Below are 26469 nucleotides of genomic sequence, written 5' to 3'. Positions count from 1 at the left end.
TGCCGCCCACCAAAAAAAAAAAAAAATTGTTCCTTGTGAATTCTATTTAACAAAAAGCAAGTTTTAGAAATAAAATACAAGGCAACCGTCCTCAAGGTCTTGAAATATCTGTGGGGTATTGGAAACTGACTTGGGGAGCTGGATTAAAATATACCAGTGAAAAGAAGGCAAAGGGGTTTGCCTAGATGATGTGAGGTTATTGATAAAGAAGTTTACATAATTATAATTAGAATGACTAAAAAAGTCTGAATCTGAAGGTGGCTGAAGACGGGCAGTCCAACAAACTGTGTAAGTCACAGCAAAGACTAGAAGAGGGATTATGGGCAGAAGGGCAACAATCCACCGGTGACCGAGAAGAAAGGATGTTATTTCAGAAGTTGGGAACTTGATTAACTGAATTTTGGGGATACTTGTAAACTCTTGAGGTTTAAAATTTTACATCTTCTCTTTGAAAAACTGTAGTTCCACCCGAGGGAGATCTGGATGCCGATCTGAGAAAGACACTCATTCTCCGAGCGGGAGTGACTATGAGACTTTACGTACCCGTGAGAGGACGCCCTCCCCCAAAGATTACCTGGTCCAAGCAGAACGCCAACCTGAGAGACAGGATCGGTCTCGACATCAAGTCAACAGATTTCGATACTTTTCTACGCTGTGAAAATGTCAACAAATATGATGCTGGAAAATATGTCTTGAGCCTAGAGAACAGCTGTGGTAAAAAGGAATATACCATTGTTGTTAAAGTACTTGGTAAGTGATTGGGGAAGGGATGAAAACAGTGAGAAGCCCTACTGGATGCTCTTTCTTGGTCATGCTAAAAGATGTTTTCATTTTGTTTTTCTCTAGACACGCCAGGGCCACCGGTCAATGTGACCGTTAAGGAAGTATGCAAAGATTCAGCTCATGTTACGTGGGACCCTCCCATCATTGATGGCGGCAGCCCTATCATCAATTACATTGTCGAAAAGCGGGATGCAGAGAGAAAGTCATGGTCCACGGTGACAACTGAGTGTCCCAAAACAAGTTTCAGAGTCCCTAACCTAGAGGAAGGAAAATCCTATTTCTTCCGAATTTTTGCTGAAAACGAGTACGGCATTGGAGACCCCGGAGAGACGCGTGATGCGGTGAAAGCCTCTGGTGAGAAAATAGGGTTTAAACTCAGGTGGTTATGAAAAGCATCTTAGCTCTGCCATGGGGAGCTCTGACTTAGCCGAAATTTCTCTCTCTGTTACTCAGAAACCCCTGGTCCAGTGGTGGACCTGAAGGTTTTGTCCGTAACTAAATCATCATGTAACCTTGGATGGAAAAAACCTCGTAGTGATGGGGGAAGTCGAATTACTGGCTACATAGTGGACTTCTTGACGGAAGAAAATAAATGGCAACAAGTTATGAGATCACTGAACCTCCAGTTCTCTACGAAAGATTTGAAAGAAGACAAGGAGTACACTTTCAGAGTGAGAGCCGAGAACGAGAATGGAGAGGGAACCCCCAGCGAAATCATCGTTGTAGCGAAGGATGATGTCGGTAAGTATCTTCCCACCTCTGCAAATTATTCTTCTTATAAGGCACTGTTTCGAGAATTTCTCATTTATTGATATATCAGTCCTTTATGTTGAAACTTAAAATGTTTGTTTTAATAACATACATTTTCCAAATTTAGGATACTAACTAATTCACCTCTTTTTAATAAACAGTGGCTCCTGACCTTGATTTAAGAGAACTACCTGATTTGTGCTACTTGGCTAAAGAAAACAGTAACTTCCATCTCAAGATTCCAATAAAAGGCAAGCCTACACCTGCAATAACTTGGAAAAAAGGAGAAGACCCGCTGCTAACCGACACAAGAGTCAGCGTCGAGTCTACGGCCGTTAACACTACTCTTGTGGTGTATGACTGCCAAAAATCTGATGCCGGCAAGTACACAATCTCATTGAAAAACGTCGCTGGCAGTAAGGAAGGAACCCTGACCATAAAGGTGGTTGGGAAGCCAGGCATACCTACTGGGCCGATCAAATTTGACGAAGTCACAGCGGAAGCCATGACCTTAAAATGGGGCCCTCCAAAGGACGATGGCGGCTCTGAAATCACCAACTACATCCTGGAGAAGAGAGACAACGTCAACAACAAGTGGGTGACGTGTGCCTCAGCTGTCCAGAAAACAACCTTCCGGGTTACGAGACTGCACGAGGGGCTGGAATACACCTTCCGAGTCAGTGCTGAAAACAGATATGGAGTAGGCGAGGGCCTTAAATCTGAGCCTATTGTCGCCAAGCATCCATTTGGTATGAGCCATAAAGTTGAAAATCATAAAGCATAGCATTGTTTGTGTTGCGTTCTTTTGCTATAATCTCCCTTTGTTGTATCTTTTCCCAGATGTACCAGATGCCCCTCCACCCCCCAATATCGTGGGTGTCAGTAGGGATGCTGTATCTCTAACTTGGACTGACCCGAAAAAAACAGGAGGCTCACCTATCACAGGTACTATTCTGACTCATATCCTTGACCCATTTTCTCCATGTTTTCTGTAGTCAAGCCTTTTTCCTGATGGATGAGTTAGATCCAACTACTTTCCTAGAATATCATTTGTACAGATCTGGAAAAATTCTCCCCATTTCTCTGAAAACCCACACTTGTCGCTTAGTACACTGCCCTTTTCTTGAGGATGTATTGAATGTACATCACTGACTGACAGTTAATTATTTTTATCGGGTCATACTTTCAACAGAGAGTGCAGTGATCACACTGAGGGAAAAAGGAACATGTTTCTTTACACTCCCCAAAACCCTATTTTGTGGGGAGAAGCAAGATTCATTCATTCATTCAATCGTTATTTATTGAGCGCTTACTGTGTGCAGAGCACTGTACTAAGCACTTAAGATGCAAGCTATGTAATTGCATGTGACCAGAGTAATCACCTGGGATGAAAACTCTGATTTGAAATCGTGATTCATAAACATTAAGGCAACCTTACAACTGTCCCTCTCATGAGTCATATCTAAAGACCTCTGTTTCCTTTATAGGATATCATATTGAATTCAAGGAGAGAAACAGTCTCCTGTGGAAGAGAGCTAACAAGACTCCTATTAGGATGAAAGATTTCAGGGTGACAGGATTAACCGAAGGTCTTGAATATGAATTCAGAGTCATGGCCATCAATTTGGCAGGAGTAGGCAAACCGAGTCTGCCATCTGAGCCAGTGGTGGCCCTTGATCCAATCGGTAAGTCAGCAGAAGAGTGGGAAATTCACTTAATTCCTGTAGGTTCTTCCTCCACATTTCCAAGATTCCCTCTCCTCCCCATCGCCCCCTGTCCAAATGCAGTTTAGCATGTTGGTCTAGGCAGTTGTAGTATCCCAGCCTTATGATTGCATCAGCCTCCTCACTGACCTTCTTTGCCTCTGGTCTCTCCCTTCTCCCTACTTCACTCTGTGGCCCGGAACATTTTTGCTAAAACACTGCTCTGCACCCAGACCCACTCTGGAAAAAGCCCTAGTGATTGCCCATTCCTCTCCTCATCAAGCAGAAACTGCAGACCGTTAGCTTTAAGGCACTAAAGTCACTCTTATATCCGCAATTCATCCATTCTCAACTCCCTTGACATTCCAGCTAATACTCTTCATTTCTCTCATTAACCTAGTTGCAGTGCCCTGTTCTCATCTCTCCCTCCACTGACCGCTTGCTTACACCCCTAACCCTTGCCTGGAATTCACCCTCTCTCATGACTGACACATCGTGGCTCATAAGCAGGGAACATGTATACCAACTCTGTTTTATTGTACTCTCCCAGTGCTTAGTACAGTGCTCTGCACATAGCAAGCACTCAATATGTACCACTGATGATGACAATCATGACCCTCATCTTTTCACAGCCCTTCTTTTTTTTTTAAAATGGTATTTGTTCTGTGCTTATACTATGTGCCAAGTACTGCATTGAGCATTAGGGTAGATAGAAGATAATCAGGTCGGACACACAGTGTTTGTCACAGGGCTCCCAATCTAAATAGGAGGGATAACAGGATTGAATGTAATCCCCATTTTACTGATGGGGAAATGGAGGCACAGAGCAGGTAAGATTCTTGCCCAAGGTCACACAGCAGACAATTGACAGAGCCAGGATTAGAACCTAGGTCCTCTGACTCCCAGGCCTGGGATCTTTCCACTAGGCCAGGCTGCTGTGATTCTCAAATCACATCCACTGCAGGAAGCCTTCCCCAATTCATTTCTTATCCCTCAACTGTCACTCAGGAACTTCCATACCACCTAAACACTCAAGTACTAACAACCCCCTGGGATACTGATATACAAATGCATATATTCTAGTACTTCCTCCTATCTGAATTTCTTTCAGGGTCTATCTCCACACTAGATTGTAAACTCTTTAGGACAGGGATCACGTATACTAATTCTGTGTTGCCATCCCAAGCAGTTGGTACAGAGTTTGGGAGTGTAGGTGTTCAACACATGCCACTGATCGATTGACTTATTTTCTGCACTTATATCCATTGTTCTTGGTGTGACCTCTGCCACATTTTGATTTTTAGATCCTCCAGGCAAGCCTGAGGTTATTAATGTTACGAGAAATTCCGTGACTCTCATTTGGACTGAACCAAAATACGATGGAGGCCATAAACTGACAGGATACATAGTGGAAAAGCGTGACCTGCCCTCTAAGTCTTGGATGAAGGCTAACCACGTTAACGTCCCAGACTGTGCCTTTACCGTAACTGACCTGGTTGAGGGCGGAAAATACGAATTCAGAATTAGAGCCAAGAATACCGCAGGGGCTATCAGTCCTCCCTCAGAAAGCACAGACACCATCACATGCCAAGATGAATACGGTATGTCTGTTGGAACTGCAACTCAAATGATGTATGGTCATCTAAGGCAGTGGCTGTTTCTGTTCTCTCATGAAAATATCTTACTTTCCTTACAGAGGCACCATCCATTGTCCTGGATCCAACTCTAAAGGATGGCCTAACAGTCAAAGCAGGGGATACTATTGTCTTGAACGCCATCAGCATCTTAGGGAAACCCCTTCCCAAATCAGGCTGGTCCCGAGCAGGAAAGGATTTTAGACCATCAGACATCGTTCAAATCAGTTCTACTCCAACCTCCTCTAGACTTAGTGTCAAATATGCCTCCAGAAAAGATGCAGGGGAATACACGATCAGCGCGAGCAATCCCTTTGGGACTAAAGAGGAGCACGTCCGGGTGACAGTATTAGATGTTCCCGGACCCCCTGGGCCTATTGAAATCAGCAACGTCTCGGCCGAGAAAGCTACGCTCACATGGACACCTCCTCTGGAAGATGGAGGCTCACCGATTAAATCTTATGTCCTGGAAAAGAGAGAAACCAGCCGTCTTTTGTGGACCGTAGTTGCCGAAGATATTGTGCCCTGCAGGCATGTGGTTACCAAGCTGATCCAAGGAAACGAATACCTCTTCCGGGTCTCGGCTGTGAACCAGTATGGCAAGGGTGAACCCGTGCAGTCAGAACCAGTCAAAATGGTGGATCGATTTGGTGCGTAGAACCACTTTCTTTTTAAGCAAGAGTTTCAAGAAAACTTGAAAGGCATATATGTGTTACTCATCACTTTTGTGTTTTCATAGGTCCCCCTGGCCCTCCTGGAAAACCTGAGGTATCAAATATAACTAAAAGCACGGCAACCGTGTGCTGGAAGAGACCGATCGATGATGGTGGCAGTGAGATCACAGGATACCACGTGGAGAGGAGGGAAAAGAAAAGCTTGAGATGGGTGCGAGCAACCAAGACCCCCATTTCCGATCTCCGATGCAAAGTGAGCGGACTCCAAGAAGGAAACACCTATGAATTCCGTGTCAGTGCAGAAAACAAGGCGGGCGTTGGTCCTCCGAGTGATGCTTCCACTCCAGTTCTAATCAAGGATGCAGCATGTACGTATTTTTTGTGTTTGGTATTTAAGTGCTTACTGTGTATCAAGCACTGTTCTGAGCGCTGGGGTGGGTACAGGTCAATATATTCTTTTACCACCTGCACGTTCACCTCAGAATAGTGAGATTATAGGCTCTAAAAGCTTGTGAAGTAAGGCTCCTCTTCCTTTATGGTATGCTCCCGAGTGCCTAGAACAGTGCTTTGTACACCTCAAGCATTCAATAAACACTAATGAATACTGTGGCATACCTTATATAATGTATTTTTCTGAATGTTTCGTTGTTATAGATCCACCTGGACCACCTTCGAATGCTCATGTGACTGACACTACCAAGAAATCAGCTTCTTTAGCGTGGGGTAAACCTCATTACGATGGAGGACTGGAAATCATTGGCTATATAGTGGAGCATCAGAAGGAAGGTGATGAGGCCTGGGTGAAAGACACAACAGGGACTGCTCTCAGGATCACTCAGTTCGTGGTTCCCGACCTTCAGACCAAAGAAAAATATAACTTCAGAATCAGTGCCGTCAATGATGCAGGTGTTGGGGAACCAGCGGTTATTCCAAATGTTGAAATCGTAGAACGCGAACTGGCTCCTGATTTTGAATTAGATGCCGAGCTAAGAAGGACACTTGTTGTTCGGGCAGGGCTGAGCATTAGAATATTTGTGCCAATCAAAGGTCGTCCGGCACCCGAAGTCACGTGGACGAAAGACGGCATCAACCTCAAGACACGGGCCAATATCGACAACACAGAATCCTTCACGCTTTTGATTATCCCAGAATGCAATAGATATGACACTGGAAAGTTTGTCATGACCATCGAAAACGCTGCCGGCAAGAAGAGTGGCTTCGTCAACGTGAGAGTTCTGGATACCCCAGGGCCGGTACTTAATCTGAGACCCACCGACATCACAAAGGACAGTGTCACCCTCCACTGGGACCTACCTCTAATAGACGGGGGATCACGCATTACCAACTACATCGTGGAAAAACGGGAAGCTACACGGAAATCTTACTCCACAGCCACGACCAAGTGTCACAAGTGCACTTTTAAGGTTACCGGGCTGACGGAAGGGTGTGAATACTTTTTTAGAGTGATGGCAGAAAACGAATACGGAATAGGAGAACCAACAGAAACCACCGAGCCAGTCAGGGCCTCTGAGGCACCGTTACCACCCGATAGCCTGAACATTATGGACGTAACCAAGAGCACGGTCAGCCTGGCTTGGCCGAAGCCCAAGCACGATGGAGGTAGCAAGATAACAGGTTATGTGATAGAAGCCCAGAGAAAAGGCTCTGACCAGTGGACCCACATCACGACAGTGAAAGGACTCGAGTGTGTGGTGAGGAATCTGACTGAAGGGGAAGAATACACCTTCCAAGTCATGGCAGTGAACAGTGCTGGCCGGAGTGCCCCCCGAGAAAGCCGGCCCGTGATTGTCAAAGAGCAGACGATGCTTCCAGAACTGGACCTGCGGGGCATTTACCAAAAATTGGTCATCGCCAAAGCTGGTGATAACATCAAAGTGGAGATCCCCGTGCTGGGCCGACCTAAACCCACTGTCACTTGGAAGAAGGGGGATCAACTGCTGAAACAAACTCAGAGGGTCAATTTTGAAAACACCGCCACTTCGACCATCCTGAACATCAATGAATGCACGAGGAGCGACAGTGGCCCGTACCCGCTGACTGCCAGAAACATCGTCGGGGAGGTTGGCGATGTCATCACGGTCCAGGTCCATGATATTCCAGGACCTCCGGGACCTATCAAGTTTGATGAGGTTTCATCTGACTTTGTCACCTTCTCCTGGGAAGCACCAGAGAATGATGGAGGAGTACCCATAAGCAACTACGTGGTAGAAATGCGCCAAACTGACAGTACCACTTGGGTTGAGTTAGCCAGCACTGTTATACGTACCACCTACAAAGCAACTCGCCTCACCACTGGACTGGAGTACCAGTTCCGGGTCAGGGCACAAAACCGATACGGAGTGGGACCCGGAGTCACTTCAGCATCAGTGGTAGCCAACTATCCGTTTAAAGTGCCGAGCCCTCCTGGCACACCCCAAGTAACCGCCGTCACCAAAGAGTCCATGACCATCAGCTGGCATGAGCCCCTCTCTGATGGTGGCAGTCCAATTTTGGGATACCACGTCGAAAGGAAAGAACGAAATGGCATTCTCTGGCAGACTGTGAGTAAGGCCCTGGTGCCAGGCAATATTTTCAAGTCAAGTGGCCTTACAGATGGCATTGCCTATGAATTCCGGGTGATTGCAGAAAATATGGCTGGCAAGAGTAAACCGAGTAAACCATCTGAGCCCATGTTTGCTTTGGACCCCATTGATCCACCCGGGAAGCCAATCGCTCTCAACATTACTAGGCACACGGTATCACTTAAATGGGCAAAGCCGGAGTATACTGGAGGTTTTAAGATAACCAGTTACATAGTTGAAAAACGAGACCTTCCCAATGGCCGTTGGCTGAAGGCCAATTTCAGCAACATCCTGGAGAACGAATTTACCGTAAGTGGTTTAACAGAAGACGCCGCATATGAGTTCCGCGTGATTGCCAAAAATGCCGCCGGCGCAATCAGTCCTCCATCTGAGCCGTCAGACGCCATAACTTGCAGAGACGATATTGAAGCACCGAGGATCATGGTGGATGTCAAGTTCAAAGACACAGTCACCTTAAAAGCAGGGGAAGCGTTCAAGCTTGAGGCTGATGTTTCTGGCCGCCCACCACCAACCATGGAATGGACCAAAGATGGAAAGGAAGTCGAAGGCTTGGGAAAACTAGAAATCAAAATAGCAGATTTCTCCACCGTTCTAGTTAACAAAGATTCTACCAGAAGAGATGGAGGAGCATATACACTTACTGCTTCTAATCCTGGCGGCTTCGCCAAACACATTTTCCATGTCAAGGTTCTTGATAGGCCAGGCCCCCCAGAGGGACCTTTAGCTGTGTCTGAGGTGACTTCAGAAAAGTGTGTACTGTCATGGCTGCCTCCACTGGATGATGGGGGTGCTAAGATTGACCACTACGTGGTCCAGAAACGTGAAACCAGCAGACTGGCGTGGACAAACGTAGCCTCAGAAGTTCAGTTAACAAAACTGAAGGTCCATAAACTCCTGAAGGGAAACGAATACGTGTTCCGGGTCATGGCCGTTAATAAATACGGAGTTGGAGAGCCACTGGAATCTGAACCTGTGCTTGCAGTTGACCCGTACGGACCCCCAGATCCACCCAAAACTCCCGAAGTGACAGCCATCACGAAAGATTCCATGATAGTCTGCTGGGGACATCCTGATTCTGATGGCGGAAGCGAAATAACCAATTATATTGTAGAACGGAGGGATAGAACTGGAAATCGCTGGGTGAAATGCAACAAGAAAGCCACCACCGACCTGCGGTTCAAAGTGTCGGGACTAACCGAAGGCCATGAGTATGAATATCGCATTATGGCTGAAAACGCCGCTGGAATTAGTGCACCCAGCCCCACTAGTCCGTTTTACAAAGCTTGCGACACTGTGTTTAAACCTGGCCCACCGGGGAACCCCCGTGTCCTCGATACCAGCCGATCATCGATTTCCATTGCTTGGAACAAGCCCATCTACGATGGCGGTTCGGAAATCACGGGCTACATGGTGGAAATTGCCCTCCCCGATGAAGATGAATGGAAGATCGTCACTCCTCCGGCAGGACTCAAAGCGACTTCTTTTACCATCACCAACCTCAAAGAGAATCAGGAATATAAAATCCGAATCTATGCCATGAATTCGGAAGGGATCGGAGAACCTGCTCTTGTTCCTGGGACTCCAAGGGCTGAAGAGAGACTGCTGCCTCCTGAGATTGAACTGGATGCCGAACTCCGGAAAGTTGTCACAATCAGAGCCTGCTGTACCCTGAGGCTGTTTGTTCCGATCAAAGGAAGACCAGCGCCTGAAGTGAAATGGACAAGAGAACACGGCGAATCCTTGGATAAAGCCAGCATTGAATCGACCAGCTCATACACACTGCTCATCATCGGAAACGTAAACAGATTTGACAGTGGCAAATACATGCTGACCATAGAAAACAGCTCAGGCAGCAAGTCGGCTTTCGTCAACGTCAGAGTGCTCGATACACCGGGGCCGCCACAGGATTTGAAAATCAAGGAAGTCACCAAATCATCTGTCACCCTGACGTGGGAGCCCCCTCTCATAGATGGTGGTTCCAAAATAAAGAACTACATCGTTGAAAAGCGCGAATCAACAAGGAAAGCGTATTCCACAGTCGCCACCAATTGCCACAAGACCTCCTGGAAAGTCGATCAGCTTCAAGAAGGCTGCAACTACTATTTCAGAGTCTTAGCCGAGAACGAGTATGGAATCGGCCTGCCTGCTGAAACCGCGGAGTCGGTCAAAGTGTCCGAGAGGCCTCTCCCTCCGGGGAAGATAACGTTAGTGGACGTGACGAGAAATAGCGTGACCCTCTCTTGGGAGAAGCCAGAACATGATGGAGGCAGTAGAATTCTGGGCTACATCGTGGAGATGCAGAGCAAAGGCAGTGACAAATGGGCCACCTGTGCTACTGTAAAGGTGACTGAAGCCACCATTACTGGGTTGATTCAAGGGGAGGAGTACCTGTTCCGGGTTTCAGCTCAGAACGAAAAAGGAATCAGCGACCCTCGACAACTGAGCGTGCCGGTTGTTGCCAAAGACCTTGTCATTCCTCCAGCCTTCAAACTTTTATACAATACCTTCACCGTTCTGGCAGGAGAAGATCTGAAGGTTGATGTCCCATTCGTTGGACGGCCCAAACCGTCTGTCACCTGGCTTAAGGATGATGTCCCTCTGAAGCAGACCACAAGGGTCAATGCAGAGAGCACCGAAAACAACACCCTGCTCACAATAAAGGAAGCCTGTCGGGAAGACGTCGGGCATTACGTAGTTAAACTCGCCAACTCAGCGGGGGAAGCCACTGAAACCCTCAGTGTCATCGTTCTCGACAAACCGGGGCCTCCAACTGGACCGGTAAAGATGGAGGAAGTGACAGCAGATAGCATTACTATTTCTTGGCAACCACCAAAGTACGATGGCGGAAGTTCTATCAATAATTACATTGTAGAGAAAAGGGACACTTCCACTACAACCTGGCAGATTGTCTCAGCAACTGTAGCAAGAACCACCATAAAGGCTAGCCGGCTGAAGACCGGCTGCGAGTACCAGTTCCGAATTGCAGCTGAGAACAGGTATGGGAAAAGTACATACCTCATGTCGGAGCCCATTGTTGCCCAATACCCATTCAATGTTCCCGGACCTCCTGGAACACCTTTCGTTGCCATCTGCTCCAAAGATAGCATGGAGGTTCAATGGCATGAGCCAGTCAACGATGGCGGGAGCAAGGTCATCGGCTACCACCTGGAACGCAAGGAACGGAACAGTATCCTCTGGGTGAAGTTGAACAAAACCCCTATTCCGCAAACCAAGTTCAAAACAACTGGCCTCGAAGAAGGCATCGAGTACGAGTTCCGAGTCAGCGCGGAAAATATCGTGGGTGTTGGCAAACCAAGTAAAGTGTCCGAGTGCTACGTAGCCCGTGACCCATGCGATCCCCCGGGTCGACCGGAAGCCATCATCGTCACAAGGAACTCTGTGACCCTCCAGTGGAAGAAACCTGTCTACGACGGCGGGAGCAAGATCACCGGCTATGTGGTGGAGAAGAAAGAGCTACCCGATGGCCGCTGGATGAAAGCCAGCTTCACGAACGTCATCGACACTCATTTTGAGGTAACCGGCCTAGTTGAAGATCAGAGATATGAATTCCGGGTCATAGCACGAAATGCCGCGGGGGTGTTTAGCGAGCCCTCTGAAAGCACAGGTGCGATTACAGCAAGAGATGAAGTGGAGCCACCTCGAATAAGCATGGATCCAAAATATAAAGAGACCCTAGTTGTTCACGCTGGTGAGTCCTTCAAGATTGACGCCGATGTTTACGGCAAACCTGTGCCTACCACTCAGTGGACCAAGGGTGATCAGGACCTCGCCAGCACGGCCCGTTTAGAAATCAAAAGCTCTGACTTTGCCACCTGCCTCAGCGTAAAAGAAGCGGTCCGGGTAGATAGCGGGAATTACATACTGAAAGCGAAAAATGTTGCGGGAGAGAGAACCGCCACCGTTAACGTCAAAGTTCTCGATCGTCCCGGCCCACCCGAAGGACCTGTTGCAGTGTCGGGAGTTACTGCCGAGAAATGCACGCTCGCCTGGAAACCCCCGCTGCAGGATGGTGGCAGTGACATTTTACATTACATTGTGGAAAGGAGAGAAACCAGCCGCTTAGTTTGGACTGTGGTTGATTCAAACGTGCAGACTCTGAGCTGCAAAGTGACCAAACTGCTCGAAGGAAATGAATATATTTTCCGCATAATGGCTGTCAACAAATATGGTGTCGGCGAGCCCCTGGAATCTGAGCCGGTCATCGCCAAGAATCCGTTCGTGGTACCAGATGCGCCAAAGGCTCCGGAAGTCACGACGGTCACCAAAGACTCCATGATCGTCGTTTGGGAAAGACCGTCATCAGATGGTGGCAGTGAAATCCTTGGTTACGTCCTTGAAAAACGGGATAAGGAAGGTATCCGGTGGACAAGGTGCCACAAGCGTCTGATCGGAGAGTTGCGCTTGAGAGTTACCGGCCTCATCGAAAACCACATCTATGAATTCAGGGTCTCCGCGGAGAATGCTGCCGGCCTGAGTGAACCCAGTCCCCCGTCCGCTTACAACAAAGCTTGTGATCCTATTTACAAGCCAGGACCACCCAACAACCCCAAAGCCATAGACGTTACAAGGTCCTCCGTCTTCCTCTCATGGAGCAAGCCAATCTACGATGGGGGCTGTGAAATCCAGGGCTACATTGTTGAAAAATGCGACGTTAGTGTTGGCGATTGGACGATGTGCACTCCTCCGACTGGAATCAAGAAAACCAACATGGAAGTAGAGAAGTTAGTGGAGAAGCACGAATATAACTTCCGCATCTGTGCTGTTAACAAAGCCGGAGTTGGAGAGCACGCGGATGTGCCCGGGCCTATTATCGTGGAAGAGAAATTGGAAGCGCCAGACATTGATCTGGACTTAGAACTCAGAAAAGTTATCAACATAAGGGCAGGTGGTTCCTTACGGCTATTTGTTCCCATTCGGGGCCGTCCTACGCCGGAGGTGAAGTGGGGGAAAGTGGACGGGGAGATCCGGGATGCTGCTATGATCGATGTCACCAGTAGCTTCACCTCTCTGGTCCTTGACAACGTTAACAGATATGACAGTGGGAAATACACTCTCACCTTAGAGAACAGCAGCGGCAGCAAGTCAGCCTTCGTCACCGTGAGAGTCCTGGACACCCCAAGTCCACCTGTGAACCTCAGAGTCACCGAAATCACCAAAGACTCAGTGTCTATCACATGGGAACCTCCCTTGTTGGATGGGGGATCTAAGATAAAGAACTATATCGTAGAGAAACGGGAAGCCACGAGAAAGTCTTACGCTGCGGTCGTAACTAACTGTCATAAGAACTCGTGGAAAATAGAACAACTTCAAGAAGGCTGCAGTTACTTCTTCAGGGTCACAGCCGAGAATGAGTATGGCATCGGTGTCCCCGCCCGCACCGCTGACCCAATTAAAGTGGCTGAAGTCCCACAGCCACCAAGGAAACTCACCGTGGACGATGTCACGAGAAATAGTGTCTCTCTTAGCTGGGCCAAGCCGGAACATGACGGCGGCAGCAAAATCCTCCAGTACATTGTTGAGATGCAAGCGAAACAGAGTGACAAGTGGTCAGAATGTGCCCGGGTGAAGGCCCTCGAAGCAGTCATCACCAACTTAACGCAAGGGGAAGAATATCTGTTTAGAGTAGTGGCCGTAAATGAAAAGGGGAGAAGCGATCCAAGATCCCTTGCGGTCCCCGTGATTGCCAAAGATCTGGTCATTGAACCAGATGTAAAACCTTTGTTCAACACTTACAGTATACAGGTAGGACAAGACCTGAAGGTAGAAGTACCAATTGCTGGGCGTCCCAAACCAACTATTACCTGGACTAAAGATGGCCAACCCCTGAAGCAGACCACGAGGCTTAATGTGACCGACCTGCCTGACCTTACTATCCTCAACATTAAAGAAGTTCACAAGGACGACGGTGGACTTTATGGAATTACGGTTGCCAATGTTGTAGGCCAGAAGGCGGCCTCTATTGAAATTATAACCCTAGATAAGCCCGATCCCCCAAGAGGTCCCGTGAAGTTTGATGACGTAAGTGCGGAAAGTATCACGCTGTCTTGGAATCCTCCGTTATACACCGGCGGCTGCCAGATTACCAACTACATCGTGCATAAGAGAGATACCACCACAACGCTTTGGGAAACGGTCTCGGCTACTGTTGCTAGAACTACTCTCAAAGTGACCAAACTGAAAACCGGCACGGAATATCAATTCAGAATATTTGCTGAGAATAGATATGGACAGAGCTTTGCCTTGGAATCTGAGCCAATCGTAGCTCAGTATCCCTACAAAGAACCAGGCCCTCCCGGCACCCCGTTTGTAACGGCCGTGACCAAGGACTCCATGGTTGTCCAATGGCATGAACCGATAAACAACGGTGGAAGTCCTGTCCTAGGTTACCACCTGGAGAGGAAGGAAAGGAATAGTATTTTGTGGACAAAGATAAACAAGATTCTCATTCACGACACTCAGTTTAAGGCAGTAAATCTTGAAGAAGGCATTGAGTATGAATTCCGGGTTTACGCTGAAAATATCGTGGGTGTAGGCAAAGCCAGCAAGAGTTCAGAATGCTACGCGGCCCGTGATCCTTGTGACCCCCCAGGGTGCCCCGAAGCCATAATGGTCAAGAGAAATGAGATCACTCTTCAGTGGACCAAACCCGTGTATGATGGCGGAAGCATGATAACCGGTTATATTGTAGAGAAACGGGATTTGCCCGACGGTCGCTGGATGAAAGCCAGCTTCACCAATGTCATCGAAACTCAATTCACCGTAACTGGCCTCACCGAAGACGAGCGATATGAATTCAGAGTCATCGCAAAGAATGCTGCTGGTGCCATAAGCAAACCTTCTGACAGTACAGGGCCAATAACTGCCAAGGATGAAGTTGAGCTGCCAAGGATCTCAATGGATCCAAAATACAGGGACACAATTGTTGTAAACGCTGGAGAATCTTTCAGGCTGGAAGCTGACGTCCATGGAAAGCCCCTGCCTACCATTGAGTGGTTCAAAGGAGATCGAGAACTCGAGGACACAGCTCGATGTGAGATAAAGAACACAGAATTCAGAGCCTTAGTTATCGTGAAAGATGCCATTAGGATCGACGGTGGCCAGTATATTTTAAGAGCCTCCAACGTGGCCGGAACCAAGTCATTCCCAGTCAACGTCAAGGTGTTAGACAGACCCGGACCCCCAGAGGGTCCGGTCCAGGTGACCGGAGTCACTGCGGAAAAATGTCTACTAGCGTGGTCTCCACCTCTCCAAGATGGCGGCAGTGACATTTCTCACTATATCGTTGAGAAGAGAGAAACCAGTCGACTTGCCTGGACCGTCGTTGCCTCCGAAGTGGTAACCACTACATTGAAAGTCATTAAGCTTTTGGAAGGAAATGAGTACATTTTCCGGATTATGGCAGTTAACAAATACGGCGTCGGTGAGCCTTTGGAGTCTGAACCAGTGCTCATGAAGAATCCATTTGTACTTCCGGGCCCACCCAGGTCCTTAGAAGTCACTAACATTGCAAAGGACTCCATGACTGTCTGTTGGAACCGTCCGGATCATGACGGTGGAAGTGAGATTATCGGTTACATTGTGGAAAAGAGGGACCGGAGTGGCATTCGATGGATCAAATGTAATAAGCGCCGGATAACGGATTTGCGATTAAGAGTCACCGGACTAACTGAGGATCACGAATATGAATTCAGAGTATCCGCAGAAAACGCGGCCGGCATTGGGGAGCCAAGCCAGACTACGGCTTACTACAAAGCCTGTGATCCAGTGTTCAAACCTGGGCCACCCACAAATGCCCACGTCGTGGACACCACCAAAAATTCAATTACTCTTGCCTGGGGCAAGCCAATTTATGATGGCGGTAGCGAAGTCCTCGGATACGTAGTGGAGCTCTGCAAGGCGGATGAGGAAGAATGGCAAGTCGTTACTCCACCGACGGGGCTGCGTGTCACCCGATTTGAGGTTACCAAGCTCACCGAGCACCAGGAGTATAAAATACGAGTCTGTGCCCTCAATAAAATGGGCATAGGGGAAGCTGCGTCAATCCCTGATGTCGTTAAACCTGAAGACAAGCTCGAAGCTCCTGAACTTGACTTGGATTCAGAGCTGAGAAAGGGGATAGTAGTCAGGGCTGGCAGCTCGGTTAGAATTCACATTCCATTCAAAGGACGACCAACGCCTGACATCTCTTGGTCTCGCGAGGAAGGCGATTTCACTGATAAGGTTCAAATTGAAAAGGGCCTAAACTACACCCAGTTATCCATTGACAACTGTGATAGAAATGATGCCGGAAAATACCTTCTCAAGTTGGAAAACAGCAGTGGAACCAAATCTGCATTCGTTACCGTGAAAGTCCTCGACACCCCAGGCCCCCCGCAGAACCTGGAGGTCAAAGAAGTGAGAAAAGACTCGGTCACACTGGTTTGGGAGCCCCCTATCATCGACGGCGGGGCAAAGATAAAGAACTACATCATTGACAAACGGGAGTCGACCCGCAAGGCTTATGCCAACGTGAGTGCTAAATGTAGCAAAACAAGCTTTAAAGTGGAGAATCTCACAGAAGGCGCAATCTATTACTTCAGAGTTATGGCCGAGAATGAATTTGGAGTCGGGGTCCCGGTGGAAACACTCGACGCTGTGAAAGCCGCCGAACCGCCCTCGCCCCCAGGAAAGGTCACCCTTACAGATGTGTCCCAGACCAGTGCATCACTCTCATGGGAGAAGCCCGAGCACGACGGTGGCAGCAGAATTTTGGGCTATATCGTCGAAATGCAGCCGAAAGGGATGGAGAATTGGAGCGTGGTCGCTGAGTCCAAAGTATGCAGTGCCGTGATTTCTGGCTTGAGCTCAGGACATGAATACCAGTTCCAAGTCAAGGCTTTCAATGAGAAAGGGAAAAGTGACCCAAGACTGCTTGGCATTCCCGTGATAGCTAATGACTTGACTATTCCACCCAGCTTTAAACTGCCATTTAACACCTATAGCGTACAAGCTGGAGAAGAGCTCAAAGTCGAAATACCGTTCCTGGGCCGACCTAAACCTAAGATTTCCTGGGTGAAGGATGGTGAGACCCTTAAAGAGACAACCAGAACAAACATCGAGGAAACGGCCACGTCAACTATCTTGCACATTAAAGAGAGCAACAAGGACGACTTCGGCAAATACACCATCACGGCGTCAAACAGTGCAGGCACAGCCACAGAAAACCTCAGCATCATCATTTTGGAAAAGCCCGGACCTCCAGTTGGGCCTGTTCGGTTTGACGAAATCAGTGCTGACTTTGTCATCATTTCCTGGGAACCACCGGCCTACACGGGTGGCTGTCAAATAAGCAACTACATTGTGGAAAAACGAGACACCACCTCCACAACTTGGCACATGGTCTCAGCCACAGTTGCAAGAACAACAATTAAAGTGACCAAACTTAGAACAGGCACTGAATACCAGTTCAGAATTTTTGCAGAAAACAGATATGGGAAGAGCAGCCCACTGGACTCCAAACCCGTGGTTGTACAGTACCCCTTTAAAGTACCAGGGCCACCTGGAACTCCTTTTGTTACCTCCATTTCAAAGGACCAGATGATGGTGCAGTGGCACGAGCCAGTCAACGACGGCGGGAGCAAAGTGCTTGGCTACCACCTCGAACAGAAAGAAAAGAATAGCATTCTTTGGGCCAAACTAAACAAGACCCTCATTCAAGACACCAAATTCAAAACAACTGGCCTCGAGGAAGGCCTCGAGTATGAGTTCAGAGTTTCTGCAGAAAACATCGTCGGCGTCGGCAAGCCTAGCAAAGTCTCCGAATGCTTTTGTGCCCGAGACCCCTGTGATCCACCTGGTCGCCCAGAAGCCATCGTCATTACCAGAAACTCAGTCAGCCTTAAGTGGAAAAAGCCTGTCTATGATGGCGGGAGCAAAATAACAGGATATATTGTAGAGAAGAAAGATCTGCCTGAAGGTCGCTGGATGAAAGCCAGCTTCACAAATGTACTAGAAACTGAATTTACTGTGACGGGGCTTGTAGAGAACCAAAGGTACGAATTTAGAGTTATTGCAAGAAATGCTGCTGGGAATTTCAGTGAACCGTCAGAAAGCTCAGGGGCAATTACTGCTAGAGATGAAATCGATGCACCAAGTGCTTCCCTGGATCCCAAATACAGAGATGTCATTGTGGTTCGGGCTGGAGACACCTTTGTCCTTGAAGCCGACATCCACGGCAAGCCCATCCCTGAAGTCCTGTGGTCAAAGGATGGGAAGGACCTGGAAGAGACCACTGCGAGAATGGAAATCAAATCTACTCTTCAGAAAACTACCCTGGTGGTCAAAGACTGTGTAAGAACTGATGGAGGTCAATACATTCTGAAACTCAGTAACGTGGGTGGTACCAAGTCGATACCAATCACCGTAAAAGTCCTAGATAGGCCGGGTCCCCCTGAGGGACCTCTGAGAGTTTCAGGGGTCACTGCCGAAAAATGTTACCTGGCCTGGAACCCACCTCTGCAAGACGGGGGTGCCAGCATTTCACATTACATCATTGAGAAGAGGGAGACAAGTAGGCTGTCCTGGACCCAAGTCTCAACCGACGTACAGGCCTTGAACTATAAGGTAACCAAGCTCCTTCCAGGCAATGAATATATCTTCCGGGTCATGGCGGTAAATAAATATGGAATCGGAGAGCCGCTCGAATCTGAGCCCACTCTGGCCTGTAATCCCTACAAGCCCCCAGGGCCTCCATCCACCCCGGAAGTTTCAGCCATCACAAAAGACTCAATGGTGGTCACATGGAATCGCCCGGTGGACGATGGTGGGGCTGAAATCGAGGGTTACATTCTTGAAAAGCGTGACAAAGAGGGCATCAGGTGGACCAAGTGCAACAAGAAAAGTCTGACAGACCTGCGATTCAGAGTAACGGGGCTCACAGAAGGCCATTCCTACGAATTCAAAGTTTCTGCGGAAAATGCCGCTGGTGTCGGTGAACCCAGTGAACCGTCTGTCTTCTATCGTGCATGCGACGCCTTGTATCCTCCAGGCCCGCCAAGCAATCCCAAAGTGACGGATACTTCCAGGTCTTCTGTATCTCTAGCATGGAATAAGCCCATTTACGATGGCGGGGCCCCGGTTAAGGGGTACGTGGTGGAGGCCAAAGAAGCTTCGGCCGATGAGTGGGTGATCTGTACACCACCGACAGGCCTTCAGGGAAAGAAGTTCACGGTTACTAAACTGAAAGAAAATAGTGAATACAACTTCCGCATCTGTGCCATTAACTCTGAAGGTGTCGGGGAGCCTGCAGTTATCCCCGGTGCGGTCCTCGTGACTGAAAGGATTGAGCCTCCCGAAATAGAACTTGACGCAGATCTCAGAAAGGTAGTCGTTCTGCGTGCGAGTGCCACCTTGCGCTTATTTGTCACCATCAAAGGGAGACCAGAACCTGAAGTCAAGTGGGAAAAAGCAGAAGGCACCCTCACTGAAAGAGCTCAAATCGAGGTGACCAGCTCATATACCATGTTGGTCATTGATAATGTCACCAGGTTTGACAGCGGTAGATATAACCTGACTCTAGAAAATAATAGTGGCTCCAAAACCGCTTTTGTGAACGTCCGAGTCCTTGATTCACCGAGTGCTCCTGTGAATCTGACCGTGAGAGAGGTGAAGAAAGATTCAGTAACATTGTCTTGGGAACCACCCCTTATTGACGGCGGTGCTAAAATTACAAACTACATCGTTGAAAAGCGAGAATCGACAAGAAAAGCCTATGCCACCATTACAAATAACTGCACCAAAAACTCTTTCAAGATTGAAAATCTGCAGGAAGGAAGTACTTACTATTTCCGGGTCTTGGCGTCAAATGAGTATGGAATCGGTTTGCCAGCAGAAACAACTGAACCAGTTAAAGTGTCTGAACCACCACTCCCTCCTGGAAGAGTGACTCTTGTAGATGTGACCCGCAACACCGCAACACTTAAATGGGAGAAACCAGAAAGTGATGGAGGCAGTAAAATTACTGGCTACGTGGTGGAAATGCAAACAAAAGGTAGTGAAAAATGGAGCACCTGTGCACACGTTAAGACCCTCGAAGCGACTATATCTGGTCTATCCATGGGAGAAGAGTACACCTTCAGGGTGGCTGCCGTCAATGAGAAAGGCCAAAGCGATCCCAGACAACTTGGAGTCCCAGTAATTGCCAAGGATATTGAAATTAAACCTTCCATTGAGCTTCTCTTCAATACGTTCAACGTAAAAGCTGGAGAGGGACTTATGATCGACGTGCCATTTAAGGGAAGACCTCTACCTTCTGTAAGTTGGCAGAAAGATGGGCAGGCCTTAAAAGAGACCACGAGGGTGAATGTTCAGTCCACAAAGACTGTGACATCACTGACCATCAAGGAAGCTTCGAGAGAGGACGTTGGGACGTATGAAGTGTGCGTTTCAAACAGCGCCGGATCAACAACAGCCTCTTTAACTGTAGTCGTGCTGGATCGTCCTGGGCCCCCCGGTCCAGTCCAAATTGATGAAGTGAGCTCCGACAACGTAACTATATCTTGGAGTCCTCCAGAGTATGACGGTGGCTGCCATATTAGCAACTACATTGTTGAGAAGCGAGATACCTCCTCCACAACATGGCATGTAGTCTCCCAGGCTGTGGCAAGAACATCTATTAAGATATCCCGTCTCACTACGGGCAGTGAATATCAGTTCCGGGTCTGTGCAGAGAATCGCTACGGCAAGAGCACCTACAGTGATTCCTCGGCTGTGGTGGCACAATATCCTTTCAGTCCTCCAGGACCACCTGGAACCCCCAAAGTTGTCCTTGCAACGAAATCCACCATGACCGTAAGTTGGCAAGTGCCAGTTAACGACGGAGGAAGCCAGGTCATCGGCTACCACCTTGAACATAAAGAGAGAAGTAGCATTCTTTGGACGAAAGTGAACAAAAGCCTCATAGCTGATACACAGATGAAGGTCACAGGCCTGGACGAAGGACTGATGTATGAATATCGTGTCTATGCTGAGAATATTGCGGGAATTGGCAAGTGCAGTAAGTCATGTGAGCCAGTGGCTGCCCGGGACCCGTGCGATCCTCCTGGCCAACCCGAAGTTACCAACATTACAAGAAAATCGGTCACACTGAAATGGACCAAACCCCGTTATGATGGTGGGGCGAAGATCACAGGGTACATCATTGAGCGCAGAGAGTTACCAGATGGCCGGTGGTTGAAGTGCAACTTTACTAATATACAAGAGACTTACTTTGAGGTAACTGAACTCACCGAAGATCAGCGTTATGAGTTCCGGGTTTTGGCAAGGAATGCCGCGGACTCAGTCAGTGAACCATCTGAATCAACTGGGCCCATTACGGTTAAGGATGACATGGAGACTCCAAGGATTATGATGGATGTCAGGTTCCGGGATGTTGTGGTGGTCAAAGCTGGCGAGACCCTGAAAATCAATGCAGATATTGCAGGGCGGCCCCTGCCGGTCATTTCCTGGTCAAAGGATGGCAAAGAAATTGAGGAAAGAGCAAGAATTGAAATCGTTTCCACAGACAGCACCACTATGTTGGTTGTCAAAGAATGTGTGAGGCGGGATTCTGGTCAGTACGTTCTGACGCTCAAAAACGTAGCTGGAACCCGATCGATGACTGTGAACTGCAAGGTCCTTGATCGACCCGGCCCTCCAGCAGGGCCCCTTGAGATCAGTGGCCTGACGGCTGAGAAATGCTCTCTCTCTTGGGGTCCCCCGCAAGAAGACGGAGGTGCCAATGTTGACTATTATGTTGTGGAAAAGCGTGAGACGAGCCGTCTTGCCTGGACCATTTGTGAGGAAGAATTGAGAACCACCTCCTGCAAAGTCACCAAACTCCTTAGAGGCAATGAATACATTTTTAGAGTGATTGGCGTCAACAAGTACGGTGTCGGTGAGCCCCTAGAAAGCATAGCAGTAAAGGCACTAGACCCATTTACAGTTCCTAGCCCTCCCACATCTGTAGAGATCACTTCAGTGACCAAGGATTTTATGACCCTCTGTTGGTCTAGGCCCGAGAATGATGGAGGCAGTGAAATCTCCGGATATGTGATTGAACGGCGTGAGAAAAACAGCCTACGCTGGGTGCGAGTGAATAAAAAACCAGTGTACGATCTTAGAGTGAAATCATCTGGGCTGCGGGAAGGATGTGAATACGAGTACCAGGTTTATGCTGAGAATGCCGCTGGTCTGAGCCTTCCAAGTGAACCAACCCCACTGACTAAGGCAGAAGATCCAGTTTTCTTACCGTCTCCCCCGTCTAAACCTAAGATCGTAGACTCGGGCAAGACAAACATAACTACCAGTTGGGTGAAGCCACTGTTTGATGGTGGGGCCCCGATCATTGGCTACACTGTGGAGTACAAGATGACTGACGAAACCGACTGGTCAACCGCAATTCTGTGTTTAAGAGGAACCGAATACACCGTAAGTGGCTTAACGTCAGGGGCTGAATATGTGTTTAGAGTGAAATCCATCAACAAAGTTGGGGCAAGTGATCCAAGTGAGACTTCAGATCCTCAAGTCGCCAAGGAAAGAGAGGAAGAACCCGTGTTTGATCTCGACAGTGAAATGCGGAAGACTTTGATTGTCAAGGCTGGGGCCTCGTTCACAATGACTGTACCTTTCCGAGGAAGGCCGGTACCCAACGTCATGTGGAGTAAACCGGATTCCGATCTCCGTACCAGAGCTTGCATCGATTCTACCACCACTCGAACATCGCTCACCATTGAAAGTGCTACCAGGAATGACTCAGGAAAATACACCTTAACAATTCAGAATGTTTTAAGCGCCGCTTCACTGACTTTGGTTGTCAAAGTTCTTGACTCTCCTGGTCCCCCAGCTAATGTTACCGTAAAAGAGGTAACCAGAGAGTCAGCAGTGTTATCCTGGGATGTTCCTGAAAATGATGGCGGTGCTCCTGTGAAGAACTACCATGTTGAGAAACGGGAAGCCAGCAAGAAAGCGTGGGTCTCTGTCACCAATAACTGTAATCGCCTTGCCTACAAAATCTCCAACCTACAAGAAGGTGCTGTTTACTACTTCAGAGTGGCTGGAGAAAATGAGTTTGGAATTGGCGTCCCAGCCGACACTAAGGAAGGAATAAAAATAACAGGTAAGTTGCCAATTTTTTAAATAGAGAGGTCGTATTTAAGGGGAATAATCTGGGTTCATTTAAATTGTGCTTTGCCTTAAAAAAATATAAGCTCATTTTCACTTTCAAAAGAGGCATTTATATAACATTCCCCAATGTAAAGCTTTTTCAATTCTGGAACATTAGCAAAAGACCATAAACAATGCCATCAACAAATCAGATCAATGATCCACCCAGCCCAGACAACAGGTTGCCTGAAAGTAGACATCCAATTGAAATATGCAAAAGCAGCGTGGCCTAATGAAAAGAGCACAGGCCTGGAGATCAGAGGACCTAGGTTCTAATCCCAACTCCTCCACTGTCTGCTGTGTGACCTTGGGCAAGTCATTTCACTTCTCTGTGCCTCAGTTACCTCATCTCTAAGATGGAGATTGACTGTGAGCCCCAAGTGGGAGACAGACTGTGTATCTTGTATCTACTACAGTGCCTGGCACAGAGTAGGTGCTTTAACAAATACCCTTCTATGGGGCAGTGGAGAGTTTCATCATTATAGCAGATAAGGAGCCACAACATGGCAGCTTAACTGTTCAGGATACAGACCATGGGGCAAGGGAAGTTGGAGGTGGGAAATTCCTTAGACAAAAAAAGGTCAGTTTCAAAATTCTCACATATGGTCATTAGGTGGTTTTGCATGGAGCAGTCCTTTAGAAGATAATTGCACTGATGTTTTACCATTAGGAAACAAACTAAAGTAAGGACCGTACCCCCAGACCTGATAAATACTTCTGGAGAACATACTACTAATCTCTCTCCCGAGTCAGCACCAGGAGACTAGCTGCCAGCATATGCACCTGACAGGGAATATGTCAACATTTCCCACCCTCACCCCCACTCAGTTTCACCCCAGTGGCCTCAGGACAGTTCCCAGAGTCTGGGTTTGGTGAATGAAGTAACAAAACCAGCTTCCTTTGGCCCCAGGGAGAAAGATTCCATGGGAGACATAGATCTTCCCAAATAATATTTTGTTGGAAAGAACCCAAGATGGAGAATGCTCTTCAGACCTCTGTGCTAAATTGACATGAAAGTTATCAGTAGCAATTCCCTCTGTCATTGGCTGGCTAATAAATTGAGGAATCATTAACACCGCTTAGATTTGAGTGGAATTTGTCAACCTCCCATTAGCTTTGTCTTGTGCAGGTGGCCACTGTCAAACTGATAATAGATGACTGGGGCAGTAAGTAGCTAGTGCTAGGCATTTTTACTGGCCCAAAAAGTCATTTCCTTAGTCCAGCCTAATAAGGGGAGGGGTGAGGATTTAAGACCAATGAGGTTATTTAAAAAATACGTTGTGATTGACAGTTGTATCTTTTCAGTTATCTTTTTTCAGAATCCAATAAATGTTTGTGTAGTGTGGTGGAAAAGGCCGAAAGTCAGGAGGGTTAGGCTCTGGTCCCAGTTCTGTCACTGGTCTGTTCCGTGACGTTTGGCAAGTCGGCATGAGGTAATACCTACCTCTGCCAATCTCCCAGGGATATCATGAGGATCAAAGGAGTTAATTATAGGGAATGCTTGGGAAAAATACAAATATAAACCATTATTATGTTTAGGCAAGTCTGAATTTTTCCATATCAGTCAGTCGTATTTATTGAGTGCTTACTCCTTTCAGAGCACTGTACTAAGGGCTTGGGAGAGTACGGTATTACAGTAAACACACATTTCCCACCCACAACAAGCATAAATAACCTGGCCAGTATTTTACTGATGAAGCTGAAAAACATCTGTCATGATCTCCCTCCCTCCCGTCCCTTGTTCAGTGCTTCCATCTTTACCAAAACCACTCTTTTTTTTTTTTAACTCAAATAATACTTGGTTAAACACTCACACGCTCTTTAATTTGGGGGGGGGGGAGGCTTCAAAAATTGGTACAAAATGAATGATAAATCAAAGTCCAAATAAAAGAATGGCTTTCATTTTGACACTTCAGTAAATCAAAGGCTAATCATACTCACTTGTCAGAAGTACCTACCTGATAAGCAGATCATTGTACTGATTTTCCTTTTCTTTCTGTATTATTTCCCTTCCTAGAAAAACCAAGCCCTCCTGAAAAACTTGGAGTGACAAGTATTTCCAAGGACAGCATTTCTTTGACTTGGCTTAAACCGGAGCATGACGGTGGCAGCCGAATCGAGCACTACATCGTTGAAGCACTAGAAAAAGGACAGAAGAACTGGGTTAAATGTGCAGTTGTAAAAACCACTCATCATGTTGTTTCTGGCCTCCGAGAAAATTCCGAATACTTCTTCAGGGTGTTTGCTGAAAACCAAGCTGGGCTCAGTGATCCAAAAGAACTTTTGCTTCCTGTTCTTGTAAAAGAACAATTGGGTATGACCTCACATAGAGCTTGAAATGTTTTCCTTCATTTAGATATGTTTTGGGGTTTTTTTTTTGCCACCTAACATTCATCTAACTTTGGCAATGTTTTTCTTTTTATTTTCCAGAATCTCCTGAAATTGATATGAAGAATTTCCCAAGTAACACTGTGTATGTGAGAGCAGGATCCAACCTTAAGGTTGACATTCCAATTTCTGGGAAACCGCTGCCAAAGGTGACGTTATCCAGAGATGGCGTCACAGTGAAAGGAACCATGCGATTTAACACCGAAACCACTGCCGAAAACGTCACCATTAATCTTAAAGAGAGTGTCGCAGCTGACGCCGGAAGGTATGAGATCACTGCAGCCAATTCCAGTGGAACCACGAAAGCTTTTATTAACATTGTTGTGCTGGACAGGCCTGGACCCCCAGAGGGCCCAGTTGTAATTAGCGATGTCACGGAGGAAAGTGTCACCCTGAAGTGGCAGCCACCTAAGTATGATGGGGGAAGTCAAGTGACCAACTATATTGTACTCAAGAGAGAGACAAACACGGCGGTCTGGACTGAAGTTTCGGCAACTGTTGCGAGAAACGTGATTAAAGTCATGAAGTTGACCACGGGAGAAGAATATCAATTCCGCATCAAGGCGGAGAACCGCTTTGGCATCAGCGACCATATCGATTCAGCATGCGTGACTGTTAAGCTGCCATACAGTAAGTAATAGCATGGCTCAGTGGAAAGAGCAGAGGCTTGGGAATCAGGGGTCATGGGTTCTAATCCCGGCTCCACCACCTGTCAGCTGTGTGACTTTGGGCA

At 47.6% G+C, this 26469-nt stretch overlaps 1 protein-coding gene across 1 annotated transcript in view; it reads left to right on the top strand.

Moving 5' to 3' along the window:
* TTN (titin) overlaps positions 1 to 26469 on the top strand; it is a 305556-nt gene that overhangs the window by 246556 nt on the left and 32531 nt on the right. The window contains 12 exon segments of the mRNA XM_039913043.1: positions 463 to 750; positions 847 to 1137; positions 1237 to 1524; positions 1695 to 2282; positions 2374 to 2478; positions 3021 to 3218; positions 4541 to 4837; positions 4933 to 5520; positions 5610 to 5912; positions 6199 to 23301; positions 25366 to 25662; positions 25779 to 26366. Of these exon segments, the coding sequence (XP_039768977.1) occupies positions 463 to 750; positions 847 to 1137; positions 1237 to 1524; positions 1695 to 2282; positions 2374 to 2478; positions 3021 to 3218; positions 4541 to 4837; positions 4933 to 5520; positions 5610 to 5912; positions 6199 to 23301; positions 25366 to 25662; positions 25779 to 26366 (20934 nt within the window).

This window comes from Ornithorhynchus anatinus, chromosome 9, assembly GCF_004115215.2.
Source record: "Ornithorhynchus anatinus isolate Pmale09 chromosome 9, mOrnAna1.pri.v4, whole genome shotgun sequence".
Taxonomy (NCBI): domain Eukaryota; kingdom Metazoa; phylum Chordata; class Mammalia; order Monotremata; family Ornithorhynchidae; genus Ornithorhynchus; species Ornithorhynchus anatinus.
The sequence above is the reverse complement of the archived record's forward strand: the minus strand, read 5'-3'. Positions and strand labels throughout refer to the sequence as shown.